Genomic DNA, 13922 nt, shown 5'->3' with positions numbered 1-13922 from the left:
TTCTCACAAGCAATGGGGAAAGAATGCTGGTTGGAAAGTCATTTGCTGTCATAGAAAGAGCTCCAACTGGGACTAGAGACTGGTTCTGGTTCTGCATTAACCATTAACTAGCTATGTCCCTGGGGCGGGACCACTGGGGTCACCTCAGTTGCCTCTTTTGCAAAGTAAGCATCTTTGCCCCTGGCCTGTGTGAGTCTTGGTCAGAAGAATACATGTTGGATATAGCCTGTGGGGCTGCATTTCCTGTCTCCCATAGAGCACTTAAGGTATGCAAGCGCAAGCATCTCCCAAGGCACTGGATTGGGACAGAGGGGCTTCTGTCTTCTTGTAAGTGGCCCATGACCCACTAAGAGTTGTGCCTTCTATAAATGAGGGACTGCTACAAGTTATACACTGGCTTATAGTGACAGTTACGTCAAGAAACACTATTCCTGGGAATTCTCTGGGGGTCCAGTGGTTAGGATTCTTCGCTTTCACTGCCAAGACCTAGGTTCAATCCCTGGTCGGGGAACTAAGATCCGACCAGCTGCACAGCGCAGCTAAAAAAAAAAAGAAAAGGAAAAAAAAAAAGACACACTAATCCAGAACAACTTAATTCATTTTCAGGTAAAGAAACCAAGGCTCAGAGTGCTACCGTTACTGAACACAAGCTCACGTGCCTGATGCTGTGAGGCTAAACAAACGTAAACGTCAGTTTGAAGCAGAGAAAGGTTTATTGCAGGCCATGCAAGGAGAAGGAGTGGCTCGTGCCCCAGAAAACGCGAACTCCCCGAAGGGTTTCAGCAAAGCATTTTTAAAGACCAGGTGAGGGAGGGGCGTGGTTGGTGGTTGCAGACTTCTTGGCGTCAGATCCTTTGTTCTTGCAGCTGTCCACCTATGTCAGGCCACAATGTTCTTGAAAACCTTCAACAAGACAAATGTTATTCTCTTTCTGCAACTCTTTATCTCTTTATGAATGGCAGAGTGTTATACTCTTAAAGGTCAGAGCTTTGAGAATGGGCTATTCTGTATATTTCAGGCTATAGGCAACATTCTTAACTCTAAGCCAAAGCAAAAGAATAACAAAGTTAAAGAAACAGATCTAATATGGAGTCAGGTTTGTTCTTCCTTATTACACTACCAGTAGTATAGCTAATATTTATTGAGTGCTCGCTAGGGGCTAGGTACTGTGCTAAATGATCTTATGATGATTCTTACCACAACTGCACAAATTAGATACCATCATCCTTTTCGTTCCACACAAAGAAACTGAGGCTCAAAGCTGTGAAGAATTGGCCTGAGGTCATGCAGTGATTCAAGGATGGAGCTGGAACAGAAGCCCAGTCTCCTACTGCCTGGGCTCCTGGTCAAGCAGCTCATTTTATCCTGTAAATGTTCCTTTCCCATGCCCTTCCTCTTGTTGGCCCCCACTTTTATCCAAGCCTAACCACCCCTCAGGGCTGAGCTGACTTTCCACGTCTTCCTGGAAGCCTTCCTTGATTACCCAGTTACCAGAGAGTGTTCCCTGCCTTTCCTGATTTCCATCTTGCATTACTGTCACCAGCAACATATGTCAGGGTTTTTTGTTCATGCCTGCAAGGTTGCAAAAGACTTCAAGGGAGAAGAGAAAGCAGGACAGGACCAGGAACCAAGGTTAGAATTTAGGCTGGCAAAAGAGAGCAGGGCTGTTGCATCCCCAACAGAAGGAGGAAAAGCCAGCTGGAAGTCCCTGGTGGTCCAGTGGTTAGGACTACGCGCTTCCACTGCAGGTGGACACGGGTTCGATCCTTGGTCGGGGAGCTAAGATCCCACATGCCATGCGGCATGGCCAAAAGAAGGAGAAAAAGCCAGAGAGGTGGGAATGGGCAGGGCTGTCTTTCTGGTTTGGGGAGGAGGAGGTACAGGTGGGAAGCACTGAGAAAATCACATTGGCTGAATCGGAAGAGAGGAAGGAATGGGAACCAATGTTTCCTGGAAGCCAATATTGTCCAAACAGGCCTGGCACAGGTATTTTGTGTGTATATCGGGACCCCAGGTATCTGCCTTGGTCACAGCTCACTGGTGTAGGTTTGTCTAGGTGCATGGGCTGAGGAACCTTCTGGAAAAGCCATAGGAACCGGGTAGGGTTTTCTGGGCCAAAGAGCAAGGCCTTGGAGTCAAACGTGAAGAATCAATGAGTGAAATGTTGTGTCTATGGTGGGATGAGGTTGGGGGTAGGGGACAATCAGTAAAAACCGACAGAAGCTTTTAGCTTCTCTAAAAGCTCTGGGAGGTCCTGCTCTGAGACCCTCCTTGGAGTGAGATAACACGAGGGAAGGGGCACTCTCCACCCTCAGGCCAAGACACATCACTGCCTCTCAGACGGCAGTGATCTGAGACTCCATGCCACAGGAAGCAGCTGTTTGCCCGGCGGGCTGGGAGAGTTCCTGAGTCCATGGGAGACACCTCTGCAGTTGCCCCCAAATAGCTGAATCTTCCCAGCTCCTCCGTGAGCAGGTACTTGGAAGTGCCCGTGGAAACTGGGTACTTACTACTCCCGAGAAAGCTTCTGTTCCCACAGGCTGTCAAGGTCTGAGAAACTTGGGCTGTTTAATTTTCATAAACACCCTGAGTAGAGTAACTTTACTTCCCTCTGGCAGATGAGGACACAGGGGCCACGAGAGACCGTGTGACTTACCCGACGTCACAGCCTGCAAATGGAAGAGCTGGGATTTGAACCCAGCTGGCCTGGCCCAGCACTTGGGCTCTTTCTAATGCCTTCACCACCTTCATCTCAATGCCTTTTCACTATAAGACAGGGTCACTGGAGAGGATTTCCAGTGGCCCTTATTAGAGGCCAGCGTTCATCTCTTTTGAGCCCAGGCACCCTGTAGGGGCTGTGCAGCTGCAGCCTGGCTGGCATAGGCAGTCCAGCAGCCGCTTGCCCCTGGGTGGCTGCCCACTTCCTGCCGGGCCCTATGTGCTCTGGGCCTGAGGCTGTGGCTCTGGACGGGGATGCCTCACCCCCACCTTCAGGACTGGGTGATTCCAGGAAGCAATAAGCCGCTGAGCCGCTGTGGCCAGGGCTCCCCCTCCCTAATCCCCAGCCTGTCCATGATTATCCGATGGCTTCAGTTGGGGGTGGCAGCCGATGAGCCGGTGGGCAGCTGCTGGGTTTGCTGGGCCAGCAGGACAGAGCAGTAAGGGACAGGCCCCTGCCCGGCCTACAGAGGAGCCAGGAGCCATGAGGGTGGCGGTGGGCATTCTGTGCCTCCTGGCCCTCGGAGGACCCCTGCAGGCCCGGGGCGCCTGCCCTTCTCAGTGCAGCTGCAGCCTCCATGTCCTGGGCGATGGCAGCAAAGCCAGGTATGGCACCAGGTGTGCGGGGTGGGTTGCCCGGCCTCCAAGGCTCCACCAGCCAGGCTGGGCTGGGAGGGGCTGGATGCATGGCCCTAGGACCGTGGCGGGGTGAAACCTCCATCTCCCTGGCCCTCAAGACCCAAGGGTCTCGTGGGGCTTGTCTGGGCTGCATTTTCTTCCAGTCAGCAGGGTGTGGCTCTGCCTTGGGGGTGGAGTGGAAGTACCAGGTACCTTTACACATGGGGCAGGGGTGGGGCACAGGTGTGTCAGCTCCAGAAATCCTTCCTGAGTCTTCCTCCAGGAAGACTTCCTCCACTCCTGTGAGTGGAATCCTCTTTAAGGGCACAGGAAGTCTCCCCCTTACCTCTTTCTCTTGCTCTCCTTCTCTCCTGCCCCCTACCATCCTCTATCTCCCCAGCCCCTTCTTTCCCAGGACTCTTCCATTCTCTTGCCCCACCTCCTGGGGGTACCCAATCATATCCCAGGTATTTCTTACTGCCCCACCCATCATGGGACCACCCAATTCCTCATACTCTTCCCACTTTGGGTCTCCTCTGGCCCAGCCCCCAGGAGCCTCAACCTTGACCCCTTTCGATGGGCTCTCAGAAAGGCCAGGAGTGCCCATTCCATTGCAGGCAAGGGTCCCTCCATCCTCAGCCTCTTCTTTGACTTTCCTCATCCCCCATCTGAGCCCTGAGAGCACCTCCATCCTCTTCTCCTCCTCTCCCTGGGACGTCCCCAAGGCTCCCGTGTTGTGGACCCTTGCTCTTCCCCCATGGCTCATTCCCTATCTCTCTTTGGCAGTCTTTAAACTATCTTTTCTCTCACCTCTTCAGCCCATCTGTTAATAACCACTGCATTTCCCAACTTACTCAGAGATTTCAGTCTCATCTTTCCAATCTTCTGGAATTTCATCCTCCCTTTCTCCCTTGTCTTAGATGGGTGTTGGGGAGCCACTGATGGCTTCTGATCAAGAAAGCAATGTTATCAGTGCAACTCTTTCTTTTGCGTTACACAGGCCTCTCACTGTTGTGGCTTCTCCCGTTGTGGAGCACAGGCTCCGGACGCGCAGGCTCAGTGGCCATGGCTCATGGGCCCAGCCGCTCCGTGGTATGTGAGATCTTCCCGGACAGGGGCACGAACCCGCCACCAGGGAAGCCCTCTGTGCAGCTCTTTCAATGATCTTAGCAATAGGTCAGGCTGATTGAGTGTGAGGGGAGGTAGAGAAAGGTGAGGCATCCCCAAGAAAGGATACCCCATGTGGTCTGAAGAACAGGAAGAGCTCCATTTTTGGCCCAAAGCTGTGATGCTCCAACTCATATGGATCATCAGAGGTAAGGATCTTCTCCCCAAGGGAAGCCAGGGCTAAGCCCTGAATAGGCCAGGAATAGCCCATGGCCAAGGACAGTGTGACCAGGGTGACAAAGAGCCTCCCTTACAGCCTACAGAGAGCACAGGGCTCAAAGTCATACAGCATCAGTGGCAGAGCTGGTCTTGGAACCCAGAACTTCAGTTCCATTTCAAGAACTCTTCTTACCTGGTGATGCTGCCATGGGCAGGGACCAGGGAGGGCTTCTGATAGCAGGTTGACTTTAGGATGGAAAATGAAATTCCAAGGGCAGTTTCCAGGGCCCCTAACATCAGCTATTGGTTATGCCTCCTCTGAAGCCAGAGCTCTCACCATCATTTCTACTTGCCCAGAAGTCCCACAGCTGATAGGCACCGGCCCATCTGCATGGAGTGTGAGGAATGAGGGGAATGAGGCCATGAAAGGCTGTTGGGAAACCTGAGATCCCCAGTGGCCAAGGGCACAGGTTGTGCAGTCAGACAGAGTCTCCTTTTGTGTCTCAGACACCTTCCTCACCCCATCTTTAACCAGGGTCTCTCGGAGGGCCCAGCCCTTACACCTGAGCACCTGATGGACCTGCCTGTGCTCCATGCTCCCCTATCATGAACAGAGTGTGTGTACTTGTGGGTCCTGGGGTTTCCTGGGGCTGTGGTGGTGGTGGTGGGGGGAAGTCTGGGCACCTAGAGAGATGTGCCCCCTTGTCCTTCATGCCTGATTTGCCCCACCAGGAGCCGTGCGGTTGGCCTGTGCTGGCTCTTATCGGTTTCTTTGATCCCTCCATTGACCGTTTTCTCCCCCTTCCAGCACATGTTTTCCCATCAACTCCCTTCCTCCCACCTACATCCAGACCTTCCTCCCTGCAACACCCAAGCTTCCATTATCACTGAAGGGATCATTGCCTCCAATGCTTTTTCTTCCTTTGCTGGATTATAAGCTGTATGGGGACCGGGGCTGTGAGTCTGATATTCTTCTGTCACTCAGTAGGGGTTCCATGTATATCTAAAGAATGAATACGAGTGGGCGGAAGTAACTGGGCCTTTTATGGGCACCATTGACAAAAGCAAGCCAAGCCCAGCTGACTTTGAGTACTGTATGCAAGTTAAGCTGAGGGATGCTGGTGGAGCGCGTGTGTGTGCGTGTGTGTGTGTGTGTGTGTGTGGCGTCAGGAAGAATGATACAAGAAACGCGTTATGACCTTACAAGAGAACAACCTCTCTTAGCAGAGCTAAACAATATCCCCACCTCACTCCCACCCCACCTCCTTCAGTGTGAGCAGAAACATCCTCCAGACGAAACTGGGGCTGCACAAGGGCTGGGTCCCTCAAGGCCAGACTCAAAGTTTCGTTCTTTTGAGAATCTTTCCCTTTTTACCGTCTGTGTGTGTGCTGCTCTCAGTGATAGCATTTAACACAGTTCTGCATTGTCAGCTCCTAGAGGGCGGGGACTGCCTCCTGTTATCTATCTGCTTTAGTGTCAAACTTAATAGAATGAGGTTTAAGAAGTCACTGTTTGGGCAGAAGGAGCTTTGGAAGGAGCTGGTAAGACTGACCTGATGTACTTGCAGTGCTGGGATGCAGAAACTTACAACAGTGGTCAATAGCAATTGGGCTTCTACAGGTGACAGGTGTGCAGAGCTGGTACACACATGAACTCATTTAAACACCCAAACCACCCTGTGCGGTGGAGTCTATTATTCTGGGGAAACTGAAGAAAATAGAGGTTACATAATAGACTCAAGGATACACAGCCAGCAAGCAAAGAGCCCAGAGGTGAATCCAGCTGTGGGGCTGCAAAATTCCAGCTTTTAAACACCTTGATCATCTCATGGTCCCTCAGTGTCAGGAGAGGCTCGAGGCATCCCGTGTGTGGCTTCCAGTTCTGATGCCGTTGCTATATATATATATTTTTTAAATAAAGAAAATCCAAAGCAGTCACAAAAACTGAGCTATAATTTAACAAAGGAACCCTTTTAACTCCTAGATGCAATGCTGCAGTGCACGAAATGATCTCAGGATTTATAAACACTGTTCATTCTTAGTGCACTGCAGGTGATGTAGGCTGTAAGGGGACATAGTAGTTCAAGCTTGAGGTCCTTCAGGCCGGTGACCGAGACCAAACGGCCCTCCTGGGACACTTATGAGAGGCTCTGCAAGCAAGAAGCTCCCAAAGAGAAAACAGAAGGAATCTTGTTACTAGCCCACCTCCAGGGCACACCGCAGTCTGGGTTTGGTGTCCTATGAGGCTGTGCGCACCAGGGGGTCTCTCGAAAGGAGGTTAAGAAAAGGGGAATCTCCGACCCCACAGGACCTTTGCTCAAATACTCCCATTTCTGTAACCAGGACAGTGGTGTGCAACGACCCTGACATGACCCTGCCCCCAGCATCTGTCCCTCTGGACACCTCCAGCCTGCGCCTGGAGCGGACGGCCATTCGCAGGGTTCCCGGGGAGGCCTTCAAGGCGCTGGGCCGCCTGGAGCAGCTGTGGCTGCCCTACAACGCACTCTATGAGCTCAATGCTCTGATGCTGAGGGGCCTGCGCCGCCTGCGCGAGCTGCGCATGCCTGGGAACCACCTGGCCACCTTCCCCTGGGCGGCGCTCAGGGACGCCCCCAAGCTGCGGCTGCTGGACCTGCAGGCCAACCGCCTCTCGACTGTGCCCCCGGAGGCCGCGCGCTTCTTGGGGAACCTCACCTTCCTTGACCTCTCCAGCAACCAGCTGCTGAGGCTCCCCGAGGAGTTGCTCACCACCTGGACTCACCTGCAGAAGGGACCCTTCCTTCCCGGCCACCACGTCAAGCTGGTCCTAGGTAAGAGATGGCATCCTTCACTTGGAACCACTTTAGTGATACTTGGGGGTCTTAGGCAAGTTTATTAAAGCCTCTCTGAGTCTCAGTTCTTTACCTAGAAAATCACACTTGCCTTCTGGGTTTGAGTAAAGATTGAATGAGAGGCACACATTGGTAGGTAGGTTTAGGAGCTCAAGCTCCCAGCCAGACTGCTGCAGTTCAGACCCCAGCTCTGCCCCTTTTCCCTGTCCCATGAGGGGTTGGGAATCATGGTGAGGCCCTGGCAGAAAGTGGGTAGTAGCGAGTGGGTGGGCAGTGTCAGAAAAGAGGCCTCCTGGCAGGTGTCCCTGGAGCATGCCTTGGCTCATGCGAGGTCCAGCACTGAGGGCTGGAGCAATCTTAGAGCAGCTTGGGGCAGCTCCTGCCCTGAGGCCTGGGAGAGTCTCTCAAGGAGGGAATATTTATTTATTTATTTATTTATTATTTATTTTTGGCTGTGTTGGGTCTTGGTTTCTCTGCGAGGGCTTTCTCTAGTTGCGGCGAGCAGGGGCTACCCTTCATCGCGGTGCGCGGGCCTCTCACTGTCGCGGCCTCTCTTGTTGCGGACAAGCTCCAGACGCACAGGCTCAGTAGTTGTGGCTCACGGGCCTAGTTGCTCCGTGGCATGTGGGATCTTCCCAGACCAGGGCTCGAACCCGTGTACCCTGCATTGGCAGGCAGATTCTCAACCACTGCGCCACCAGGGAAGCCCAAGGAGGGAATATTTAGACCCCTCACTTCCTGGATGTGGAGCAGGGAACAGCAAAGTCCATTCCAGCTCCATCCACCCTACAGACTATCTCACCTGATAAAGGGCATTGTATAGGGTAGTACTTACATGGAAAGATGTTGTTTCTTTGAAAATCAACTTTGAATGTCCTATATATATATATTTTATGCCCTCTTCTGATTATAATTCCTTCTCCCTCTCCTAAAAAGTAGCCACTGTTATGTTTATTTGCATGTTTCCTATCGTTTACATTTACATACACACACATATACAAACATACATGCACATAGAAATTTTAGCAAACATACATGCACATAGAAATTTTAGCCGTGTGTTTTGCATAAAATTTCATCATATCGTATGTATCAACCAGCACTTTTTTTGCCCCGCAATACGTCTTGGAGATCTTTGTAAGTTACTACCAATGAATCAACTTCATTTTTTAAAACTCTGGCATAATATTCCATCATACGGTTATACTACAGTTTATTTAGCCATTCCTCCTTTCATGGGCCTTTAAATTGTTTCCATTATTTTGTTAACACCTGTGATGTCGCAGAGACCATTCTTGACAATGCATCCTCGTGCACCGAGACAAATGTTTCTCTAGACTAGGAACCGAGAAGTGGAATTGCTGGGTCACGGAGTATGCACGTTAGATGTTTTACTATTAATCATAGTCTCTAAAGTGCCAGTTTTTACCCCCACCAGCAGTGTGCACGACCATCCATGCTTGTGTCCACTCTGCAAGCTTATCTGAATGCCAGCCAACGTGTGGGCTCCATTCTAGACGCTGCAGATACAGCAGTGAACAAGACGGATGAACATCTATTCCCTCATGAAGCTAACAATAAGTGGTCAGAATGTTTAACTTTTGCCAGTCTGACTGGTGAAAGTTTCATTGTCCTTTAACTTTGCCATTTGCGTCAATTCTCTGGGGATTCTGTGTGAAGTCAGATAGCTCACCACCAGAGCTGGGCAGTGATGACTCTTGGGGTGTAGATGCATCAGGAAATGCATTTAACCAGTGACACAAGGTAGCCGTCACCTGGCTGGGATGGGGGTGGGGAATAGCAGAGGAGCCGGCGCCTTCCCAGCTAGTGCTCTAAAGGACCAGGGAGTCATGGATATACAAGCAGGTCTGAATCCACCTTCCCCAACCCTTGACATTTCCGTTTCCAAATGTATCAAATACATGTATGCAAATATATAATATGCTATTGATTAGATGCTATCAAATTTAATAACAATCCGTGGAGGGTAGAAAGGACATCACATTAAATGCATTCATTTTGTATTTAGAAATGCAGACATATGAAAAGGAACTGTGTCTTAGAATTGAGGACCCACAATACCTCTCTATATGTTGAAGGTCATTTGACAGGGTAGGTACAGTGACCTGCTTTCAGCGCTATAGAAGTGTTCAATTTTAAAGTAAAGAGGGCTGGGAATATAACATGAGATTGGGTTCCCTGTCATCCTCACTCTTGTCTTTTTGAGCCTGTGTCAAAGGGACCATGGCTCAGAATAGTCACACTCTTTGCTGGGGTGATGCTGAAAGTGCCACTTACACTGGGAGGACAGGGGTCAGGAATTCCCTGGAGGTCCAGTGGTTAGGACTCCAGGCTTCCACTACAGGGGTCCTGGGTTCGATCCCTGGTCAGGGAACTAAGGTCCTGCAAGATGCAAGGCAAGGCCAAAAAAAAGAAAGGGGTGGGGTGGGGTCGGTTTCATGAAGCATTTCTAGAAATGGATGGATTCTGGCGTATTGCAGTCATTGCAGAAATGCCCACTGCCTGGCCGGTAGCCTGAGAGGATCGGTCCGAGAGTGGCTTGTCGGCACGCTGTATGGCTTAGCCAGTGCTTAATATCATTTATCTTTATTTATGCTTATAGCCACCCAGAAACGGGGGTAATGCTGTCATTCCAGATGAAGAACCGGGCTTAAGGTTGTAGTGAAGCAAGGAGCTGGGTCTGGTGGCCAGTTCTGCTGACCCTGAGCTCACAACGTGCCTTGTCCTCCCTGGGGGAGAAGGGGGGCTGGGACTGGGGATCTGAATATCTAGGGCTCACCTCCTGCCCTGCCTTTCACCCCTGCAGGGCTGCAGGACAACCCCTGGGTGTGTGACTGCCGACTCTATGACCTGGTCCGTCTCCTGGAAGGCTGGGCCCCAAACCTGGCCTTCATAGAGGCCAGGCTGAGGTGTGCCAGCCCGCGCAGCCTGGCCGGACTGACCTTCAGCCAGCTGGAACTGAGGAAGTGCCGGAGTCCGGAGCTCCATCCGGGGGCAGCCAGCATCAGGTCCCCCTTGGGCAGTGCAGTATTGCTACGCTGTGGGGCCTCAGGGGTCCCTGGGCCGGAAATGAGCTGGAGTAGGGCCAACGGGCACCCACTCAACGGGACAGGTGTGTAAGCTCCGGGGACGGCTGTGCTGAGATCCAGACTGGGGCGGGTGGGTCATCATCCCACGTGCGGGGTAATGGGGCTTCAGGTTTGCCAGGGAGAGGGAGGTAGGCTGAGCAAGGCTCTTTACTGTCATCCTGTCTGAGTGGAGTTGGGGGACTGTGCCCAGAGGCTGGACGTGGGGACAGTGGCTTCAGTAATAACAATGGATCTCAACCTGTCCTGTCATATCCCACCAGCCACTCTATCAGAGGCGTGGGGCCCACCCTGAGAGGAGCAAAACACTGGTTTTTTGGTAGAAGATGCTCTCTTAGTGTATTTAATATTGATAGTAAGGTTCCAAGTTGTAAATATGAAGCCAGTATCACTAGGAGTAATTAATGCTAGGAGTTACCATCTACTGAGCGCTTCATGTGTTAAATGTATTATGTACAAGGTGTCACTGAACTTTAAAGAACAAACTGATTACCCTTCTATTTGGGGTATAAGTAAACTGAGGCTAAATGGTTGGTCTGCATCACACAGCTCGTACAAGGAGGAACTGCCTGTGCCCTTTTTGCTGTGCAGACAGAGGTGGTCCATCCCTGGCACTTGGTGGGGGAGGTTTGCAGGAGTCACAGCCCACCTACATGCAGAAAGAGGGTGAAGGAGGAATAATTTCTTGGCACCTGACCAGGACACCTCCCATCCCTCCCAGCTTTCTTCTGTGCTTCCCCCAACTAGGTTGGCAAGCGTTGCTCTAGGACTGTGGGCTTGAAATCAATGTACAAACAAAACTGTGTAAGGAGCTCCACTAATGTAATACAGAAAGTTGGAGATGCTGTGATTGAAGTGGCAGTGGGGCCAGGCAGGGGTGTGCAGAGCACTTCTAGCTGGGCCTCTGCCTCAGGTTCACCCAACCCACCATACTCCCAAAGCATCAGCCTGCCACCCCTGACAGGTCAGCTCTGCAGAACTCAGGCCCTTGAAAGACACAGTTGGAGCATCTCAGATTTAGAAGGCTGATCATTCTTAGACTATGCCTCAGCCTGTGTCTCCCCAAATTTGAGCCCAGGTGATCTCCATCCCCATGGCTAATCTAAGAAAAGTTCAGTGATGCCCAGTCTGTTCTTGGGATAACAGGGTGCTTGGCAGAATGTACACAGTCCAGGGGCTGTGAATTCGGCCCTGGAAGGAAGCTTGGGGCAGATGGGCCCGTTCATTCTCCCACACGTGCCTCTTCCCCACAGTGCACCAGGAAGTCTCCAGTGACGGCACGATCTGGACTCTGCTGGGCCTGCCTGCTGTGTCCCACCTTGACTCTGGAGACTACATCTGCCAGGCCAAGAACTTCCTGGGAGCCTCTGAGACTCTTATCTCCCTGGTCGTCTCTGAGCCCCAGACATCCACGGAACACAGTGGGGGCGCAGCGGCACTGTGGGCAAGGACAGGTGAGGGGGCAGAAGCAGCTGCATACAACAAGATGGTGGCCAGGCATGTCCCCCACATCCCCGAGCCTGCTGCCCCAGCCACTCGGCCCCCTGTGCCCAACACGAAGGAGCAACTAATCCTCCAGCCCTTCCAGATGGGGGCCCCAGGAGAGCACTTGGATGTGCAGGCAGGACCCCAGGAGGCCCAAAGGGTGAGCTCTCTCAAGGTGGTGGGGGACACTTACCAGAGCGTGACCTTGGTGTGGAAGGCCCCCCAGGCTGGGAACACAACTTCCTTCAGCGTCCTCTACGCAGTCTTCGGACAGCGCGACATGCGGCGGGTGGTTGTGCAGCCTGGGAAGACCCGTGTCACCATCCGTGGGCTGGTGCCCAAGATCAAGTACGTGGCGTGTGTCTGCGTGCAGGGCCTGGTGCCCCGGAAGGAGCAGTGTGTCATCTTCTCCACTGACGAAGTGGTGGATGCTGAAGCCACTCAGTGGCTCATCAACGTGGTGGTGATCAGTGTGGCTGCCATCATCGCCCTGCCCCTCACGCTGCTCGTCTGCTGCGGTGCTCTCCAGAGCCGCTGGCGCAAGTGCCACACCAGGGGCTCCGCTGAGGCCACAGGTGCCTACGTCAACCTGGAGAGACTGGGCCACAGTGAGGATGGCTCAGAGGAGCTGTCCCAGCACAGCCTCAGTGAGGCCGACAGGCTCCTCTCTGCCCACTCCAGCCTGGACTCTCAGGCCTCGGGCGTCAGGGTGGGCAGACGGATCAACGAGTACTTCTGCTGAGGGCCGTGCATACAGGTGCCTACACGCCTGCTCCCAACCACTCTCCCTCTTCGCCTCCCACACGCTCACTCTGACACCTGAATCCATGCTCACCCACTCTTACCTACTTGGGTATCTGCTTACTCATACATTTATACACCACCACCACCACAACAGCTAACACTTATATAAGCACTTACTATGTGCCAGAAAGTGTTCTAAGTGCTTTATATACATTAACTCATTGAATTCTTAGGACAACACTTTGCAGCGGGCACCACTCTTCTCCCCACTTACCTGGAGAAGGAACAGGGTGAGTAACTTGCCTGTATCAGTCAGTTTTTTGTGTGTAAGAAATAAAGGCAAAATTGCAGTGGTATACAGCAACAAGCACGTCTTTTCACACAATCCATAGGTCAGTGGGTTGACTGTGGTGGCTCTGCTCCATGTGTCCTACTTGGAGCTCAGGATGGAGAGTCAGTGGCTACCTGGGGTAGGCTTCTTTATGGAGATGTCAGGTGATATCAAAGAAATGAGCAAAAACATGTGATGCCAATTAAGCTCCTTAACACTGCCATTTCTGCCCATACTCTACCTGCCAAAGCAAATCTCATGGCCAAAACTAAACTTTAAACAAGGCAGGAAAGGATAGTTCTCCCATGGAGGTAATGGTAGGGCAGGACATATTTTGCTGAGCAGTGATCTAATCTATGTTGCCCACAAGTACACAGCTAGGAAATGGCAGCTCTAGAAATTGGACCATGCACTTGATTCCAGAGTTGACAGTCCTTGCTACTTTCCTATACTGCATCTTGATTCCATTTATGCTAACTCATAGGCACTCACACACAGTCTCTTTATGCATTTGCCACATTTGTACAGCCACATACACACACATGTAGAGACCCTCACTGTGGACACATGTTCTCTGGGTGCCATTCTGCCTAGAGATAATCATCTGATTTTCAGTAAATTCTAGAGGTTTAGATGATGCCCAGGAGACTACTGCTCGTTTACTCTCAGAATGTCAGGCTGGAGGGATCTGAGAGACCCTCCGTGGCAGGTGACACAGTACACTCAATGCTGCCTGGCACACAGCTCACCTCTCCGTGTAGC

The 13922-nt window shown here is 51.9% G+C and overlaps 1 protein-coding gene across 1 annotated transcript; it reads left to right on the top strand.

The window, feature by feature from the left end:
* The first annotated feature begins 3083 nt into the window (after positions 1-3083).
* On the top strand, positions 3084-12827 carry LRIT1 (leucine rich repeat, Ig-like and transmembrane domains 1). Its single transcript, XM_032609104.1, has 4 exons — positions 3084-3324; positions 7006-7472; positions 10321-10626; positions 11854-12827. Exons 1-4 carry the CDS (start codon positions 3110-3112, stop codon positions 12825-12827), a joined length of 1962 nt encoding a protein of 653 aa, XP_032464995.1. The 5' UTR covers positions 3084-3109.
* The last annotated feature ends 1095 nt before the right edge of the window (positions 12828-13922 follow it).

The sequence above is a fragment of the Phocoena sinus genome, chromosome 16 (genome assembly GCF_008692025.1).
Source record: "Phocoena sinus isolate mPhoSin1 chromosome 16, mPhoSin1.pri, whole genome shotgun sequence".
In the NCBI taxonomy this organism is placed as follows: domain Eukaryota; kingdom Metazoa; phylum Chordata; class Mammalia; order Artiodactyla; family Phocoenidae; genus Phocoena; species Phocoena sinus.
Note: the sequence above shows the minus strand (reverse complement) of the source record. Positions and strands in the feature narration are given on the sequence as shown.

Excerpts from the sequence above, each read along its gene's own strand:
- LRIT1 (XM_032609104.1), top strand. The coding sequence starts at position 3,110 with ATGAGCCGGTGGGCAGCTGCTGGGTTTGCTGGGCCAGCAGGACAGAGC. Across the intron at positions 3,325-7,005 it reads GGCGATGGCAGCAAAGCCAG|GACAGTGGTGTGCAACGACC; the intron begins GTATGGCACCAG and ends TTCTGTAACCAG. Across the intron at positions 7,473-10,320 it reads CCACGTCAAGCTGGTCCTAG|GGCTGCAGGACAACCCCTGG; the intron begins GTAAGAGATGGC and ends TCACCCCTGCAG.